Source organism: Rhamphochromis longiceps, linkage group LG14 (genome assembly GCF_057381845.1).
Source record: "Rhamphochromis longiceps isolate RC_006_pf linkage group LG14, R_longiceps_female_GT1.1, whole genome shotgun sequence".
In the NCBI taxonomy this organism is placed as follows: Eukaryota; Metazoa; Chordata; class Actinopteri; order Cichliformes; family Cichlidae; genus Rhamphochromis; species Rhamphochromis longiceps.
Genome location: NC_140570.1, coordinates 35339721 through 35360468, shown reverse-complemented (window position 1 = coordinate 35360468; position 20748 = coordinate 35339721). Strand labels below are relative to the sequence as shown.

The window sequence follows — 20748 nt, the reverse complement described above, 5'->3', positions numbered from 1 at the left end:
CAGTTGCTGTTAGACTTTAAATAATCTGGAAATAACCTGGAAACCTTGAACAAGACTGCAGACATGTATTATAACTATGAGGAGCTTTACTCCATCACTCCTGACTCTGAAATCCCAGAGAACCTCCTTTATTTGTAGTGTCTTTCTTATTGAAAAATGATCCAATGAAGACTTTTTACACCACATATTAGAACACAGTTAAATATACACTCAGCAGACACGTTACTAGGCACAATTTTTGGACCCCTTTTGACTCAGATCTGCCTTAATTCTTTATGGGATAAATTTAACAAGGTGGTAGAAACATTCCTCAGAGATTTTGAGCCACATTGACACGATAGCATCACACAGTACAGTGAACCCACTTTCATTTCAAGAAACTAGATTGTGACAATTAGAGTTTTGTGACTTATACTGGTGAAAGCAGCCACCAGGAGATGGTTACATTGTAATATTGTTCAATGTAATATTGTTCAATATTACATTCAGTAAAACAATACATTACAATATAGCAATTAGTACTTGCATTTGTTTTTGCAAATGCAGAGATCAGTCTGCAAAAGACAGCAGCAAAACAGAGAGTAGGAAAGGCTTTATGTGTTTGTTTTACACTTAAAAGACACTTGAATATAAAATTATTTATTTAACATAACATAACCAAGACACAATGATCACTAATAAATAGATGTCACGTGGCATGGAAGATAGACGGAAGACTTATCTTGGCCAGCTTTTATTTCCAGTAAGTCAAAGGTGACCTGAATTAACTGACGATCATCCCATGCCAGCCAATCAAGGATTGTAACACCCTCCGTAAAAATCAAGGGTCCACCTTGAAATGGGGGAAAAAAAATCTGAAAGAAAAGCATTAACAGAAGGCAACATTAAAACGGCTACCACACATCCTGGCCCTCAAACGAGCCAACCCCCCCCCCCCCCTTACCAAATCCAATTTTCCTTCCCGCACACTGTCAAAAAAATAAAAATAAAATAAAAAATCTGTAAAAACAGAAGAAAAAGCCTGATCACCTTCTCTACAAAAACAAAGTGAGTTTATGTTGTGGTTGTTTAGTTTTTCAAGGTGTGTGTGTTACTTTAATTATAAACTGCTTATGTTGCAACAGAATGCTGTTATGTGTATGCAACTCTACATGTATTATAATCCTTTGTATTTGTATTCTTTTTTTTTTTTTTTAGCTTAAATGTAAACAATAGCAACAAAAAACAACTTTAAAATGTCCTTTTGTTTCTCTTTTTTTCCCTCAGAATAAATTCTGACTAGTCTCAATGGTTGAGATGGAGGAGCAAAACGGCAACATGTTAACCCCGACTGCTGAAGTTCCTGTATGAACTGAACAACTCTGAAAATCCAAGGAAAAGCTGCGTGTATTTTATTTAAAGCTCAGATGGAACTTGATGGACAGATGCAGGCTGCATTCAGGACTTTATCACACTGGCATATGAAGAGTGGTACCAAGAGAAAGTGTGCACACACAACATGTCACTTTATGCTTGCTCTTCTCCTAGCCTCTGGTGTCACTTTGCAGCCACTTGTCTTATTATGTCTTATTTGTTGTGATTTAGGGACTGTGTGCATAAGCAGAGGTTTTTGCTTGGGAAGTAACCGTGTTTGTTTTCAGAGGCTTCTCTAACATTTAGTGCTCATGAAATATGTCAAACCTTTTCCTCTACTTGAAGTTAAACAGCTAGGACAGAGAATAGGAGACATCTCCCACTCTGTGTTCTTTAACTGAAACCATAAAACAAGTGGAGTGAGTGAAGGAGCAGGGCTGAATGAGCTGGAGGAAGAGCTGCAGCTGGAGGAGGAGATCAAACTGATGTATGAACAAGACTCTCTGCTGAAAAAGGTGATATAATCAAAACAGATTTTTTGATGTTATAAAAAGGCATTAATCAAATGCATGGTCTAAAAGTAATGTCTTCAGTAGACATCTTATACACTCTACACTTAGATCCACTTGCCACTCAGTATTACGGTTATGGGCTGGGCCAAGGCTTAAATTATTTCCTGGTAGTATCCAAGGCCTCAGGTGTGGCCAACTTGCCGTACTTCTTAGGCACCTTTTTCATTGCACCTTTCTGCAACTCTGATAGTTGTCTAACTTCCCTCCGTGCTACCTTGATCTTGGCCTCTAGTCTCCTTCTCCATGGAGGGTACTGCTCCTTGTGGCTATCAGTGATGGGAATAACGGCGTTACAAGTAACTCAGTCACTCAAAGGGAATAAAACTTTCATCTTTACGTCATGGGGAGGTCCAAAGAAGGCACTCTTTTATTTATCTTTCTGTGTGACAGCCAAAAAAAAGCCCTCTTAGCAACAACAGACGAAACTATAGAAAAGGTTCCTAATTGCACAATTAGCACAAATAACACATCTAAACATATAAATTAATCAACAAAACATGAATTACTATTTATTTCTTATTTCTTAATATTTCAACTACTAATTGTTTCAACCTTAAATATCTAATAAAATGAACTGAAATGCGAGAGTTGCCTATGACGGCAGCAACATACTTACTTTAAGACATCAAAAATCAGACATCATATTAATATCATATATTAATACAAAATTAATTTTGTATTAATATCAGAATTATTTTTGATAGCAATGGTTAGATATGTACAAGGAAATAAGTTGAAAAAAAAAACATCCATTTTGGGAAGACCTTAATCTTTTTAAACTACTGGGAGCTGTGACACGAGTCAGTAGATTCAGTATTTTTTACTTTTTCCTCCCTCTCTGTTTTCCTGGTTACTAATAAAGATGAATAGAAAGATTATTTTAAAAAGTTTTATTTCGTTTTTTTTAAGAATAAAAATCTGTTCACTTTATATTTTTAAACTGACATGTATTATAGAATACTAATAATTAAAATGATTCATTTAGACTCATTTTTAGACAGATACAGAATGCTCCATAAAAGCAGCCTTGTCAAATGAATTATTTAATGCTATTGATGAGATGGGATGGTTTTGCTTTTGTTTTAAATTCTGCAAACTGACTATTAGGTTTTTAGGTGTTAAAATAAGAGATTCATTAAGAAAATAACACCATAATATACTAAAATAATAATAATATCCTAACCCTTCATCTTAATCATAACAAATGTGATAATCTCATTCTATTACTTTGAAAGGATTTGTATACATGCATGTACAGGCACTTAAAATCAACTTAAAACGATCGACATCAGTTGACAGCTAATTTCAGGAGACTGGTGATTGCTTGGTTGCTAATTTTAATTATTATTTGAGATAATCTGTGACAGAAAAAAGCAAAAACTGTCAGTGTTCTTTCTATTTTTTAAGGCTCAGGCCCTTGCCATACTATCATTACTTGTTAGTTGATTTTGTTTGATCTTTTTCATTTTTTCTTAAAAATCTCTAATCGTGAAACCATTGGTGCCTTATTTTGGTGCCTCTTCAGGTTGAATTGATCTTGTTTGAAGTTTATTCCTGTCACAGCTGCTAGATGGCAGCATGACCTAAGAGAGCAGAAACACACTTAAACTCATATTCATTGATTATCACAACTTAAACAGACAGTGCTTACTAATCTGATTTATACATGGGGATTACTTATTGAAAATGTGCTCTGTTTCATTTGTAAAGCTCAATCTTGCAAAAATAACTTGGATTGTTTGTTGCACAGATTGGAACTGGTCATTGAGTTTGTGATTCATACAGAAAGTCGTGACATTTGGAGGGCTTGTTGCCTGCTCCTGGAGTAAATAGGTGGAACTGGGCTTGTCCTTTGTACAATGGTGATCGGTATGTTAAGCACATTCCAGATGGATGGAATGCAAGGAAAGGAAAATGCCACTACCCAACTAAAACAATTCTTCCAGTTAAACCAGTTTATCATGCTTGTTCACGTGTTAATCACTTTCTCAACACAAGTACATCTACACAACCTGCTGTTATTTTTAGCCAGAATGACTGTGTCTGTGTTGCTCCTATGCCTTGTTTAACAGTCAGCTACCTCAAAAAGCAAGGGGTTTCAGGAAAGGCAGACGGGGTAAGCTGGGTGTGGGCCTGTAAATGGATGGAGCGGGTAAAGGAAGTCGGGAAGGGAGAACGTGAAGAAAGGAGCCGAAACCTGCAGAGGTAGGAAGATCACTATCTTTCAGCTACTAGCCTTTGATTTGAGTTCTTCAGTACACTGATTGTGTGGTGCTAAAGGAAGGATATGTCAGTGTAGTAATTGCTTTACAGCAAGTTTTAAAGCCAAAGTCTTCTGTGGTGGTCATGTCTTAGAACTTACCATTACACACAAGGCAAAACATCTGAAGTAATTATAAATTAGTATACTGCTATTTTAAGCGTTAGCCTCTTTGACACAACTGGAAATACAGCTGGTCTGTTATTGTGAATTTGGAGGATTTCAAGGATACCATTATTTGTAGTGTTCCATCACTATTTGTGCTGTTTTAAAAACAAGATTTTGTAAATTCCAGTCATTATGCGGCAAGCGATGATCAAACTTTAATGTTTATTAAAGGGAATTTTTGTCTGCGTAAAATTTGTGCTGGCCTGAAAGAACTTTCCCTTGTCCTTCCCATTTAGCAACCATTTAATAGTGTTTTTAATTATTAGGTAACCTTGATCTCACACTGTCTTGGTTTTGTTTGCTTTACCTACAGTTCAGCTCAAACACAAGTTGTTGCTCAGTCCCAGCACACACCGTGGTCCCAGATTGTGGGCACGTTGGGAGCCTGGTATGGCTTTACTCCAGTTTTTGTAGTTTGGTCAGTCTGCCAAGTGGAGGCACTGCCGCACCCTTCTGTACTGATAGTGGATGTGTGCTGGAGGCTACTCTTTGTGTGCCTTCTGTTGATTTCTCTGGGAGGTTGCATCCATGCCCTGAAGTGCTGCCTGCAGCCAGGACAGAGCCAGGTGGGCACAGCCTCATGGACTTGTTTGTGTTTTTATTTTTGTGATATTTATTCACTGACTTTTTCTCAATTCCAGGGAGAGCCTCCAGGGACTGAACAGGAGATTGTGACTGAAATCAGGAATGACCAGTGTTTACGGTGAGGCTTTATTATTGTCACACTTATATCGTCTTCAGTTGGTATGAATGTTTTTTTTTTTTTTTTGGCAACAGTTTTCTAATAAATTACCCAAAAAATTGTGTTGCATGTAGTGTACAATTTTTTGCTCTTTTCTTCAGGATGTACCAGGCAAGAAACCCAGGTGTGAATATTAATCTGATTCTTGCCCTGGCTGACAGCCTGCTGCTGTGTGTGCTGCAGGAACCTCTGCCAGACCCCAATGTGCCCCACATTCAGGCTCTTCTCTCCAGACTGGAGGTAAAACAAAACCAACTTAAGGAAAAAAAATGCACCTCACCCCACCCCACCCTGATGACTCTCTCTCTCTCTCTCTCTCTCTCTCTCTCTCTCTCTCTCTCTCTCTCTCTCTCTCACACACACACACACACACACACACACACACACACACACACACACACACACACACACACACACACTTGCCTCGAGCCATACTTTTCATCTCCTGTGTTTTCAGTTGCGTTATGCATTTAGAGCAATGTAAAGTCTTTGTTCGTAATATAGATCAGACCCTCTACTCAGGAATACATAGATATTCTAACTGCAGGCAACACATGCCATCACTGAGCTCCTGTCAGTCCTGCTCTGAATTAAGTAGAGTGGAATGAGAAAAGAATTTAATGTTCTGTCTCTTTCTGCCTCCCCTGTCTATCGTTCTTGACAAAACAAACCCATAATACTAAAAATCAGCCTGTGAATCCTCTCTGTTTCATGTTAGTCAGTGTCTCACACACTGGAGGTGACTGATGTGGGATCAGAGGTGGGACTGGATGAGGTGGACCAAAGCTCTGTAGTGACAGAGAAACTGAAACTCCTCCACACCTACCTGCAGCAGAGGTGAGCTGCTAGTGTACCAACCATCTGCTTCCATGGAGCCATAGTTTAGTTGCATTTATGAGACACTCTTTTTCTGTCTGACAGGAGAGTGTCCCTGCGCACTCTTGTCCAGGTGCAGGGGGACTTTGAGGCCAGTGTGAAGAACATGCTGCAGGGCTTAGACGACCTCTGGGCTCAGCTGGAGGAGCTGCATACTGGGGTCACACTCTTCAAACAGGAGACCCAAGGCCACAGAGATCTGGCCTCTGCTCAGAGAGACACACAGGTAAAGACATGTGGAAACCAGTTAGCAAACTGTAGTATAGTTTACTTTTTTATTTTCACTTTGAAGTTTTTATTTTAACAGCTGTTGTTAACATTGCTGTTTCCCTTGCCTTTGAGTGTTGTTCATGATATTGTGTGTTTGCCGTAGAATTTGTTGTCGGTCTTGGGTGACTACAGGAACAAACTTCAGTCTTGTCAGGTTCATTTGAAGGGCAGCACACAACTACTGCAGGTAAACTCCTCAAGAAAGACAAAAAGAATATGTTATTTCTGTTATTGTTGTATTCACTCAGAAATCTAATGCCCTGTTCCACAGGAGTTAACCTGGAGTCACACCCACATGAGCAACAGCGTGAACAGCAGCAGTGAGTCAGTTTGGCCAGAGCTCTTGCTTCAGTCTAATATTGAGCAGGTACACTAAACTTCAGACAAACAGCTTTAACAAGGTTTAAAAACGCACCAGGAATAAAAACATGTCTCTTTGTTCAGTTTGACAAGGTGCAGGAGAATTTCACCTCTCTGGAACAACAGATCTCTACCTTCCAGGCCCACCTGGAGGGACTCGGAAAACAAAATCAGGAAAAACATGCCGGGCCCCTCACTCATGCTGGCGGGCCACATTTATACTCGGTACCGCCACAGACTTCTTATCATGCCCACAATAAAGTGTCTGTGGAGCACCGTAACTCCACCTCTTCCTCCACGTCTGCTTCCTCGGTGGATACAGGTACAGCCACAAAAACAGACAATACTTTCTCACTGCGCAAGAGGTCGGCGCTACATTTCTCTTCCACAATCGGACGACGTCTGCGCATATCTGGAAGGAAGAAATGATTTGTTAAAAACGTATTTAAACGCAGATGATGTGGTAGTGAGCTAGGGAAGGAATATTCAAATGTTGATCATTTGCTGGTTGCCTAAAATTTTATTATTTATTGCTCTTTGTCATTGCATTGCTTTGACTTGTATGTGTACTTTAACTTAGCTGCTTTATCTTTTCTACCTCTTGGATTTAAGAGCAGGCAAGAACAGATTTTCACTGTAAAGCACATTTCAAACACTAGGGGGCACACTTTCATCAGTTACTTCGAGAATAAACAGGTACGATGTGGACATGTACACTGATCTCAGGTTGACTGAGCCCAGTGTGAACCATTTCCCTGCTGTCAACAAAATAAAAGTATTGGGTGCATTTGTTCAAACAAACTTAAGTCAGTCAAAAATAGTTTTGAAAATTTGAATTTGGGCCAATATTTCAGGTGTTTTCTGTTATTTTAATTCACTGGATAAGGTCACCAGCTGTTCTCTTTGTGCTTGAAATGTGATTTTGAAAGTTGTATTGAAGTCTTATCCTGTACATCTCTTTGAATTTAAGAAGTATATTTTTATTGAAGGTTTCCGGTTAAAAAAAAAAAACCTATGGGAGAGGAGGCCAATATGGCAAGTATTTTTGTTACTAAAAACTGAGCGGCCCTCTAGACCATTTTTAAAAGATCTTTGATCCAAATTCAGACGCCTGTTGCATGGACTCTGTACAGCATGTGTGACATAGATGTCATTTTGACCATGGACTTTCCTACCATCTGCCAGATCATGCATCTGTCTGATTTTCTCACACTGTGATTGGGAGTGGTGGGGCCGACCCCTGGGGGATTTGGGATGAAAGGAATGTGAACTGAACACTGCAGGATTTGAGCTGTCACAATACCAAGATACAAACACAGTGTGTGTGTGAACTTCGTTGTAGAGAGATGTAAAGCCTGTGGAAGGAGAGATGCGTGTCTGGTTGTTTGGACTTCAAAGACACAAGAGTTTGAATTTAAAAAATAAATCTTTATGACATGCCTCATGAGTTTGTATGTAACATTTTCCACTAATCAGTAATGGAAACACAGAACATAACTGTCTTGGATGCTTGGTTACAATAACAATGACCACATCTGCTTTGAGGTCCAACAGTCAAAAGATGTTTTATTAGGTGATTTAATAAATAAATTAAAAGGGTGAGAAACAGAGCTTCAATACAAAATAGTGGGGCACATCCTGGCTGTGTCCAGATAAACTCATACCTCACATTGCTGCCGTGTGATGCCAAGGCCATCAGAGGGATGGCATCTGGGAGAGCAGATGGCATCAGATATCTGCTTGCTGAAAATGCAATAGTGAGCGAATGAAATTACCACAGGCTTTGTTTAGTTACACTAAAAAGTTGATGGCTGGCTTCCTCAGAGGCTACTCTGGTCCTGTAGCAGAGGCTATTTCAAAGCCAGCTCAAGTATGTGTTGTTTCAGAAAATATGGTTCATGGCAGAGGTCAATCCCTCGCCTTATCCTGACAATTACTCAAGATCAGGTTTCACTGGCGTACACATAGCACGCATTTGTGCTGATCCCCCCGCTGATGACACCATGCCGTAGTATAAGCAACTGCTATCTGATATCAACAAACTCAAGACCTTGTCAAGAAACTTTCTTAAGATCACAGTTAATTAAACTGTTTAAAATCCACATTAAGTTTCCATTAAGATTTAAAATGGTTGTGTGTGTGCGGGTGTGTCTGGTTGGGGTCTTGTTAAGCTTTTATAATAACGGCAGTGACATCCTTGGTAATTTATGTAGACCTACATCTGAAGAGTGCAGCCGTGACATCACTCTGTAACATATCATACATAACGTGTGTGCAAACAAGCAGTTCTTAAGTCATTTTTTTTTGAACACATGAATGCATCAATCATCTTAGTATGTGATTAGATTAAATTTTCATTTTTAATCTGACTTGACATCATAAACATTTTTAAATCCGGTATATCATTTCATTCTTTTTAGATAGGTTCTATGTTAGAAACTGGACAGAAACAGTTGCTTTCAGGTTTTAGGACTCAATAATGAATAAAAGTATCCCTGATACGGCCATAAGAAGTAGGCCTGAAGTGATCGTGGCCTTGTTTTAGAGAGTGTACAGGCTGTGGAGCTGCACCATGGCAGAGTATAAATAAGAAATAAGGATTATTTTAACTGTGACTCTATCAAAGCTACTTTAATAATGTCCAAGAATAAAAATATGAAGCTGGAAATCAGAATTATAGTCCATATATTCTGTGTATTTTGATTTCTCTAATTTGACGCATCTGTGACATCAGCAAATTAAATATTTTATATATACAAGATACTAGGCAATTTCAAAAAGATGTGTTTCCTTTTCAAGTACTGTTTAGTTATGGCAACTATGAACAAACAATAATCTTGGCAAATAACTCTTAGGTATGTTACAGTCAATAAAATGAATCATTGGTGGTTTGAGGCGTATTTTTCTTTCTTATTTTGACTAAAAAATGAGCTTCTAAATTGAATTTCAGAGTTTGTTCTAAAACACAAAAGCTGTTGCATGGCTCTTATTAGGGCTGAACACAGATAACAGGAGGGCCGTGCCACTTTTAATCAGAGTTTGTTGGAAATAGAATGGACAGCTGCACATTGTGACAAAACATCAAAACAAGAGCCACAGATGTACGCAATTAGCAACATGGTAGACATTTGGGGAGCAAAGGTCCATAAACTCACAACTTATTATGGCTGATCTAACATGGCTGGAGGGAAGCCTAAACTCAACAGCATTAATGGGCTCTTAGTTTGGGTTGAAACATTCCACCATCCGGAGTTTAATGTCAAAGAAAGCTTAACTCCTAAAATCTTTCTCAAATCTTTCGTGCCAGTATAATGCCAGCCTGTTCTCATACTACATACCATCCAGTTCAGTGGACTTGTAGCCTATATATGTGCATGAAGGGGTGTATATGTGCGTGCTGAGTGAGAGGGCGGCACCAATAGCCGGGAGGGAGGGAACAAACGTCACGCTCAACATGTTTCCAATCATTAGGAAATGCACAGCTTCCTGTTTGCGTAAATATTTTCTTATTTTGTTTTCCCAAGCGAGCAGGGTAGAATAATGAAGGCTGACCTCTCTGGCCTCTTGTTTTTTTTTAAATGTAGCTCACCTGCAGTGCTGACACGGATGACACCACTGGCTGCAGGGAGCGGAGAGTCAGAAAGGGAAGGGACTTTACGGGGGCAGTGCACACCACCAGCTTTTGATACCAGTTAGTAACAGATGTGAGGCCTTTCAATAACGTTTTCATTATTTCACATTAAATTGCATGTACTTATACCACTTGAGCATCATCTGAATAAGTATGACTGTAAGGTTTTAGTTGCGTAAAAAATTTAAAACAAAAAAGGTTTTCTGCATTTGAAAGAAAAGATCTGACCAAGGGTTATTTGTGAGGTAAAAATCTCACAAAGTTATAGGATTATTCCAGATGTTGCTGTCTGCAGCATTAAATATTACATAATAAATCTTTTTATTTTTTTTAATGACACTGAAAAAACTTCCAGCATGCACTACATCACCTGTCTTTAATCATTTTGTTTTATCTCTGTTGCCAAAGAAACTGATGGTTTGATTTCTCAACAATCCTCCCCAAGAAATAACATTTCTTTGGAAAGGTTATGAGGCCAGATGATGCAGTTCTGATGTCCAGATTTTCTTTTCTTTTGCTTTTTTGTCAGTTATCACGAGCTCCTATGTTTAACGAATAACTCTATATTATAATGTAGACAGTATTTTGTTCTTTAACTTTGATTTTTACAAGATAAGTTAAGTCCTATTTTCTGGATTTTCTGGATTTTCTTTTTTTTATAAGACTTCCTTTCTCAGTGTCTTATTTGATGGGCGTCTTTTAGGTGGTACAGCTAAAAGACGTCCATGGTGTGCCATAACTGACAGGAATATTAGAAGCTGGGTTTATTTAAAACAAACGCAACACAACAACTCCTTTCCTCTCAAAGTTTGAACCTGTCTCTTTTTTCATCCGTACGAGGCACCAATGTGTGAGGCAGCTCTCCGAGGAAAGGCTAAACAAACAGGCTGGCCCAGGCACAAAGAGGCCGCCACTCAGAGACATGTGGCAGCAAAACCCTCTCAATCCATGTCCCCACCCCCCGAAAGTTGCAACGCTGAACCCCTCACACTCCCACCAGAGCCACACAAACTCCTCCGCATACCCTGCGCATGGAGCCAGGAGGAGAAAAGTTGGAGGAAGGGAGGGGTGGTGGTGGTGGTGGGGAATTCTGATTCCTATTCACCGAATGTCACCACCTTACAAAAGGGTACCGCATGACACTGCCACTAAATCAGAGTTAATGGACTCCTTTCTCAGTCCTGTGAACATGACAGGGGGCGTGTGTGTGAGAGTAAGGGGGTGTGGAAGAGGGACAGAGGCTGTGAGGGTGCCTGTTTGCCCCATTGAAGGGGCACATGGGCCAATGAGCCTTGTGTGATATAGTGAAGGTAGTGGAAGTGTGTTTTCCTGGGGCATTAGCAGCTTGTCCAATAGGAAGCTTCGTGTCTCATTCAACACTTCTTTGTTTTAAGCAGTTTATAAGTCAGACAACATGTCGACTCGGTGCTTTCAGTAAATCATTAAAAAGACAAATGTTAACCGTATGGTTTGTTTGACTTTTCGGTACTACTCTTTCGCCACAGCCGATTAGTGTGTAAGACACAAAACAACATAACATCAATCACGGGGCACTTTAACACTAAGCACCTACCTACACAAACCATGTTGGTGTAAAGGCAATCAATCAAACTAAAGTGAAGGTACGGGGCAGGACCGTCCACAGGGCTTGTGGGGCGATTGTCAATTTGCATGTGAACACTTATTTCACAATGAGGAGCCAGACTGGGGGACAGCAATTTTGGAGCCGTTTGTTATCTTCCCTATGGGGCAGTACCTAATACAAGTAGCCCCTCCTGCCCCATACCAGGCTCAAAGTGCACGCCTCAGAGGTCAGGACGAAGATGAGTGAAGATGGCATTGGTGTCACTTGGTAGGCATTCATAACTGCCGAACCCCCCGCCTTTCACTACACAGAGGAGAGGCAGAGAGACAGAAGCGGGGAGACGTGGAGCCCCAGGTACCGACCTCATTAGCGGATAAAAGCAACCTTTCTGTGTGACCCCTGACCCCGGGAGTTGCCATGGAGCCTTCCAGTCGATGCATAGATGAAGCATGCTGGTATTGCCCCCAGCAGGGTAGGGTGAATATTGACTGCTGTGAGAATTATGAAGGTCCCACCCCCCGCCTCTCTCATGCTCAAATCCACATTCGATCGCTTCACGATCGTCTGAACTCACTTTTTGGAGTGCATGAGCCGTTCTCTCTTGTTTCCTGCTTTGTTTAAATCGTCTTAATACCACTCAAAAAGTTAAGCTCATTACATGCTAGAGTTCACCTTTGATGTGTAGGAAGGAAAGTTATTATAGTTTACATAAGGACAAAATGAAAAGCTTGCATGTAACTTTTGCCCTCCTTGTTTCTACTCATCACATTGGACACGGAGAACTTTTAGATGAAATTTAAACTAAAGGTGATTGCTGTGATGACTCACAAAATCTTGAGCTGTTTCTCTGATTAAATTTGCCTCTCAACTTTATTTTAAAGAGCACTATAAAATTAAAAGGTATCATTTGTATTATTATTGCATTAAAGCTGCTTCATGCATAAAACTAAGAGAGACTTCATTGGTGTAGTCATACCTTGGATGATATAACCTGTAGGAGAAAGTGTAACGGTACAGGGTGTGTGCTCATGCGTGTGTTATGTGTAAGTATGTGCATGCGTGCATGTGTAGTTGTTGAATAATGATGGGGAGGGGGTTATATCTTGGTCATGCTGACTGAGTTTTATAAGCTGTGGCTAACCCCACTCCCCACAGCTGACTGAATATTAAATAAACAGAGCCAAGTGGCTGAATTCAGCTCAGGCTGGAGAAGCACTATTTCACCAGCGCTGGGCCTCCCCCATGGGGCCCCCACATCAGCCGGTCTTATTCTTGGCAGCTGCAGTGGAGAGAGGCAGCCTATGGGGTGGGTGGATGCGGAGTATTTGGCTTAGTGTACAAGGGGGAGGTGAATGGAAGAAAAAGTTGGAGGGAGAGAAGAAAGAGGGATGTGGGTAAAAGAAAACTGGAGGCTGGTGTTTGTTTCTGTGCAGCTGTGGGGATGAAAATCACAACAGCGGCAAGACGAGAACTGTGAGTTGCGCCGTCACTGGCAGCTCAAATTTAAAGTGTGAATGTAAGGTGGTGTTTCAGTGTCAGCAGGTCAAACATGATCAAACATGCCAGAAACACTGCAGGCCTATATTTAATCCGGTGCTCATGTGTGATGTGTCTGAGTTGATGGCATGTGTCAGAACATAAATAGACAACAATATCATCCAGAGGCCTTTCCTCCCATTCCCATTATTTTTCAAAATACATTTTAAAAGAAAAATCTGCTGTTCTTTAAGAGCCCAACACAGTAAAGCGCAGGCATAAATGATGATGACAGTGCACAGAAACTACAGGAAGCTAAAAAAGAGGTGGGCATGGCTGTGCGTCGGCCCTGTGCAAAGTCTGTATGCAGATCTTAAGAGAGCGTCGTCTCCATGTTATAGCAGGGTAAAAAATATGTGGAACAGCTGGACTGTGGGCTGGACTTGCTTGTGTTTGTGCTCTTCTTAATCCTTTAGTTTAGCCCATGCCACAGAGAAGACCGAAGTCATAACAGAGAAGAAAATAACTTCTTTTTAATGAAGTGAAGCAAACAAAGTGTTAAAAGAAACTGTCCACCACAGCTACTGTTAGTGCTTCTCATCCCACTTTGCTTATTTTTTGGCACTTGACCCTTTTCTTGGTGAAATCCCCAATCACTGTTATTATTAAGCACACCTGATTTTGTTGCCATGAGGTTTAAATGGCTGATAGCTAGTCTGTTCCCACTGAGGAGCCTTTAAAATCACATCCGAATAAAACCATTAATGATGCCTAAATCCCACTATGGTACTTCAGTTTCAGACTTGTGTTAAATGCTTGCTTTGTCTTGCAGGCAGCTTATAGTGACACCAAAACACATGTATTTTCCCACTGTGGGTGTATAGCATAGAAATAGTGTGCAGTTTTTTAAAATGTATTTGACACTTCTCATCTTTAATTGTAATAAATTGGCAGTCGGATTACTTTTCACCACTGCCATTACTCACACCCTGCTCTTTTAGCACACGTTACTGTACTTTGTCCTTTGGGAAACAAAACACCGACCATCCCAGACTGTGACTTCACCCATTCTAGACACCGAATAAAATGCATTTGATATCAAGCTCCTATTTGATTTATAAAGAGCCTCCACATGAATGCTATCAAGTCACAGCAAGCATCTGGGCAGGTCATGGGAGTCATTTTCTGGATGGAGTGAATCCGCAGGGCTACAGCCTCCCACACCCTGCTCTATAAACACAGCTGTCAGTCTTGTGTCTCCTGTCATTGCCAGCTCCTGTGTTTTATTCTCTCCTCTTTCACATAATTTGAGCTGCACAGCTGAGCAGGCCGAGAGGTCCCAGTCAGCATCCTTCACTGTTGTTGCTGGATGTGGGAGAGTTTTGCTTACTTGCTGACTGAACCGATTAAGCAGCAAAGAAATATATTAGAGATGCACCCCTGTGTTTACAGAGCAGGATTCACCAGGAATGTACACTACAGCAAAACACTGGCCATCTTTAATGGCTCACGCTAAAAAGCAGCCTCGCACAGAGTGAGTTCAGCTAATTGAAGCCAGTGCCTGTGTTTTTTTGATGAATTGTTGTCCTCTTCATATCCCTCCCTAAGCGTCCACCCACACTGTGCTTTAGACCTCCCACAGAACACTACAAACATACATTCAGATGTATTTGTGGACGCACACACGCGCGTACGCACATACTCAGCAGGGCAGGTAAGAGCTGTAGTTACAGAAATGTTGTTTCATCTTGACCTCAGGAAAGCAAAGGCCTGGGTACAGCTGAGTGGTTTTCAAAGGGTGAATGAAAAATGAAAAAGGGAGCAGGAAGACTGAGAGTGAAGGGAGACAAAGGGAGAAAGTGTGTGTGTGTGTGTGTGTGTGTGTGTGTGTGTGTGTGTGTGTGTGTGTGTGCATAGTGGAGGAAGACGGAGAACGAAAGGAAACACTGAGAAGTAGAAAGATAATGCCTGCTAAAAACTCTCTGTGGACTCCCGTCTGCTTCTCTCTCCTGCAGAACGGTGCAGGTCGGCATTCCCCCTCGCTCTCCTTGTGTGGTCCACAGTTCCAAGTCATTCCCAAACAATCGGCATTAATCCAGAGTATGAGGAGCCGGGAGCACAGTGCTGCCAGACTGCCGGAGCGCACTCACCCTGGCCTGTACTGACACATGCTACACTACACCTCTTCGAACACCAAGACACACACACACTGATAGACTCATGCAGCCTTTGATCAGACATGCTACAGTAGTAAGTTGCATTAAAATGGTAGAGTGGGCTTTCTTAGCATAAATACCATCCCAGAGCAACATCACAAACTGCAAAACATGCGAGATTTATTTAATAAAAAGTTACAAATTAGCACTTTGGCAGAGCTGTTTTTTTAAAGAATAATTTATTTTCGTTTTCTCTTACTGTGGTTTTGGTTATATGTGTGGTTGTATATATTGGTTATACAGATTTCCCCATCTTGGATCTAGGTGGTGAGTTCAACATGAGCTACTTTTATAGTAAAATTTAATTCCTTTTAGGGCTCAAACTGTAGGGAAGAAATTTCATAAACAGAGTAGTATGTTCACTTATTTCTAACCTATATGGTTGCTTGGCTGTTCCTGTGCTCTGCTCAGAATTAATGCATTATTAGCTGCTTATTAAACTATTTAGTTCCGAGCTGAGCCGACAACGGTGCGCTCACTCAGGCACATGGCGTTCAGAAAGCCCCTTAAAGATGTATTTGTTCTTCTATACGAGCTACAATAATTGCTATAGTTTTGCAGCGTGTGTGTTTAAATGTCTTCCTTCTTAAGGGTCATCTTTTTTATGTTTCCACAGGTCTAGTTTGCATCAGGCCAAAAATTTAATATTGGCTGCACATGTCTAAATCCATGAAAGCTTCATGTTGACCAAAACTCTCAACCATCCTCCTCACTCACCTGCAGGCCCAGAGATGTGGGATCTGCCAACATTGTGTGCTGCAGCCTGGAATGTACACTGCTGGCAATGCTAAGAGCAAATTGCTGTAATCATCCATTACTCTAATTTAGTAATTTACCTGACTTTACACATCCATCATTTTCATAAAATACTAGGCACATGGATGATGAGGCCCAGCCCCCAGTACAGGGCCCAGAAAACATTTTAGTCTCACTAGGGGACCAAACTGGACACCCCCTTTAGCCTCTTACAGCCTAATCACCATATATGACCAGCCATTAGTCAGCCAGTTCAGACTGACCCTGACACCATGTCTGCCATCCAAACTCCACCCCATCTTGTTTTTTTAATCCCACATGCAGAAGGTGGATGTGCTGCTAGGAGGCTGGCTGGATGGAGCTGTGCTGAGGAACCAGGTCACTAACTCCCTTACGACCATTACTGTAATTAAAGTTGGCATTGTTAATTGTTTTTTGCTGGTCCTAATGAGTTTGGGGTGGCAAGGGGGATGCGGATGTCGCAATGCAATTAGGGAAACTGAAGGAGGGGGGAGGAGGTGAGGGAGTTTTGTGAGAGATGGGGAGTGATTGGGGAAGCCGGGGTGGGGAGAAGGAAGCGGGCGTTGGAGTACGGGATTGAATTGTCAGTCCAGGTTATGATTAGGAGGCACAGATGCGGCCATGTGAGAAATGAATTTCATGGCTGTTGATTCTGCGATTTCTCCTGGAATGTGGGGGTTTGCTGCTGAGAGGGAGAGCTTCTCAGACAGCGGACTAACACTCTTCATGCTCTGACACAACAAGACAGAGGCATGGAAAATGAGAGAGGAAACGGATGTGCACAGCAACTAATGATGTTGAAGTTGTGCTTTGATCTCCCTTTTAAATATCATCTGTTAGAAGTGGTGTAAAATGAATTTTTTTTTATTATGATGCCAAAATGGGCGTCAGAAATCTTTACGTATATACTAATTGTCTTAAAGCACCTTTGAATTATCAGCATTCTCAGTTATTATGAAATCCAATTATTAGTAGTGTTGTGCATCCAAATGCACTTCTGTATACAGCTTTTATGCTTTGCTTTCATTTTAGTGCAGAGCGATGATTACCTGAAGAAGCTGACACAGTTTGATCCATCAGTCAAGGGAAAGGCAATCACGGGAGGAGAGGTTACACTACAAGCCTGACCAGTTAAGTGACAGTTAATCAGGATGCCACAGATAATTACTCCCTTGTGTTTTTGCAGGGATGTGTTGGATCAAAGGTGAGAAGCTGAAGAAAATGTGGCAAACTTCTTTCTGTTTTGACTTCTAATGTGAGCACACTGTTCCCATTTCTATTTGGAGGGTCAGTATGTGTGAAACGAAGGGATAGCAGGGTGGATGTATGGGAATAGGCTGCCAGGCATAATTTACTCTGGCCAGCACCAGTCTGGATACCAGCCTTTAGCCAGCTGCCAACCTGCCATTTCTCAATAAGCTTCCCAACCCGCGTAATTCCCCGACCTTGCTACCTCTCCCAGGCCAGGGTTTGACGTCTTTTACATTTCAGGATTTCTGGGGCTAGACAACTCACAGAGATGTTGGCCAGTGAAATTTATTATAATAAAAACATCATGGTTGAGATTTGTTTGCCCTAGAAGTGAGAAATGGTTGTTATTCAGCTTAGAAGAGCACAAAACATCATAAATAGTAAAATGGGAGATGGGGTTCATCATGGTTCAGTGAGAGCAATTAAGACATTTACAGTTATTCCTAATTATACTGGATTTCCCGCTACAGCTCACTAGTGTTGGAATAAATGACGCTTGTAATTATTTGTCTTGACCAGAGGAACCAGAGCGTAGAGGTGGGAATTAAGAGTGAAGGGTGAGAGTACTTTGTTACTGACATGATTTTCCTTGTCTCAGCCTATTTTTCACTGAGCAATGTGCTCCCTAACAGAAAGGGTTTTACAGCCCTGATAATTAGAAGCTATCATGATGAAATAAAAGCTGAACTATAAGCCTTAAGGTGGGCTTTCAGTTTCAGTTTATAGTATAAAGTTTGCTTTTTGAAATGTTAATATACTATCATATTTGGGGTTTCATCTGAATTTGCTGCAGCTGTTTATAAATGTGAGAAGAAGAGAAGAAGAATTTTGAAATGTTAAAATGTTGACTTCTGGTTATTGGTGGTAGAGTCAGCCTGGGGGTAGTGAGCCTGAGCAGTGGGTTCCTGAGGAATGAGGTAGTACACTTACTGTAACAGGGTGTCACAGAGAGAAAAAGTGTTGTGTCTGTCCGCTGGGGCCATCGCATCATGGAAAACTGAGCACAGAGCTCAGCCTGTGCAGAGCTGGACAGGCAGGTTTTCAGCAGCCTTGTCGGAAATGACTCAGGAAACTCCCAAAAGCATTTGCAGCGCCATCGGTCCTGTCTACAGTCCCACAGTGTGGGAGAATACACAGGTGCAGATTTCACGTGTGTACATGTGTGTTTGTTTGAGCGTGCAGCTGTGCATAGGGCTCTGTTTGTACGTGTCCTGCTGGGTTTGTTAATGAAGGAATGTAATTGGATTTTTTGGGTCGGTGCCGTGGCGTTCAGTAGAGGGCGGTGCCGGTCTGAACCCCCTGAAGAGTGAATAGATGAGGGAGACAAACCTGTAGGTTGGATTACCACTGTGCCCTTTTCTCCCTTGCTCTGTCTTCCCAAGGTAGGGGATTATGGTCTGTATGAGCAGAAAGGCTGGCGAGGGAGCATTTCATGAGTTTAGCTTGTTAAGAAAAAGGGCAGATCATGTGAGGCTACACAAATTGTGCTCTGAATGTGAATGCTAAAGGTATAATCTTGCATAGGTCAGCTAGTGCTATTCAAATTATATCCACAGAGTTCGTGAACTTGCACCAAGTTATTCTGCAAGTTCTGTGCACGCCAAATCACACTTTTATGATAACAAACTTATGAAACACTTGTGTGACTTGAGTCCATTACAGATGAAAATCAACCATAGCTGGCTGTTCATTTGCTGAACTCTTTACTGCCTTGTACTCTTCCTGTTCAGTGAACTGACTGAATTAAAAAAATGGAGGCTGAGCCTGTGAGACATGCCATGACAATGGTAAAAAAGAAGAGGGAGGATCTGCAGATTGTTTTTCTCCAACTAAAGCAGTAAAACAGAGGGAGACATGGAGCGAGGATGAATACAGGTTCGCCCTCACTCTCACTCATTCCCACCCTCCCTTGTTCCCTTTGCCTCGACTGGGCTATTGTTCATGGTCCCCAACCTCCTTGTCTTCCGGCTGGGACTGGAGTAGTTCCCGATGGCCGCAAACTGGATTAGGAGCACCCATGGCTCTGGTCATTCTCTGTGGATTTGGGAGGGTTACTGCAGCTTGGCTGGGCTATGGTACTTTAATTACCCTGCCACCAGGGGGCCTCAGAGCAGCCCAGCGGGTATCAAGCAGGGCCTACAGGAAAAGCTTCTGTCTTTACATGGGAATAATCCCCAAGAGCCTCTGATCAGGTCACTTTTTTCTAAACACTAACAGCCATTTTTAACCTTGACTTCTAGGCTTCTGAATGCACTACACTTTAAAAACACCTAAAAGCATTTGTGTTTGTTTAGTATTGTCCACCTTTAAAATTTCAAAACTACTTAAAATCACTCTAAATGTCATAAACTTAAGTTTGCTTTGCATCACTGAACCACAGCAAAGCAGATTTAATAATAATAATTAATCCATCCATCCATCCATCCATCCATCCAACTTTGTTTGATTGTTGATTGTTAGAGCCTATCATATCTGTAACAGAGTGAGACACTGTGCACAGGTCATTCAATTTGATCTAAAAAGCTATCTCACTAACACTGCAATCAATTTATGTGGGCCAGATAGCATTCAAGTGTTTTTGTATTTGAGAATCAATGAAAATATATCAATCGGTGTATAGATTGAAGACATGTGTAGACTTGTATGTATATACACAGCAGCGGTTTATTGTTTTCTAAGTAACAAGATGAGGGCACTGCTCCCTGTTTGAAAAAGGAGCCTTTCTTTGTGAATGTTGAGATTTTTTTTCATGTGTCTGTGGCGTCCATATCAGACCTGCTGCACCTGCCAATGGCCCACAGACTTCCTATGAACAATCAATAAAGCCAACAATGACGTCAGTACCATGAGACTACAGCTGTAAACTGATTTTACACATTTCACTCTATGTATTATTTTATGTGATACTGCTAAGAGACTCGAAATGCAACTTTGGGCCAAATGGCTGAGAATGGAATGAGAAAATATAGACTTTAAATGCCAACATCTGGACCTGGCTTAATGTCAGTGTTTGCTGTGTGTGTGTATGTGTATATTTGTGAGTCTCTGTGGGTGTGATATAGCAGATACAGTGAGTGTGTATTTACTTCTGAAAGAGCAAGGTCTGAAGAGAAGTAGGCAGAGCACAGGCACAGACAAAGGTAGGCCTGTGTAGCCTGTCCACCGAGGACCTGTGGAAAATTCCCTGTCAGTGCTGTGCCAAGACGCCTGG

At 41.2% G+C, this 20748-nt stretch overlaps 1 protein-coding gene across 1 annotated transcript; it reads left to right on the top strand.

Moving 5' to 3' along the window:
- The first annotated feature begins 3940 nt into the window (after window positions 1-3940).
- LOC146654534 (uncharacterized) lies at window positions 3941-9348 on the top strand. Its single transcript, XM_085379908.1, has 9 exons — window positions 3941-4130; window positions 4667-4919; window positions 4995-5056; window positions 5197-5335; window positions 5814-5932; window positions 6017-6197; window positions 6345-6428; window positions 6513-6608; window positions 6686-9348. The coding sequence occupies exons 1-9, from the start codon at window positions 3982-3984 to the stop codon at window positions 7028-7030; spliced, it is 1428 nt and encodes a 475-aa protein (XP_085236034.1). The 5' UTR covers window positions 3941-3981; the 3' UTR covers window positions 7031-9348.
- Window positions 9349-20748: the final 11400 nt, after the last annotated feature.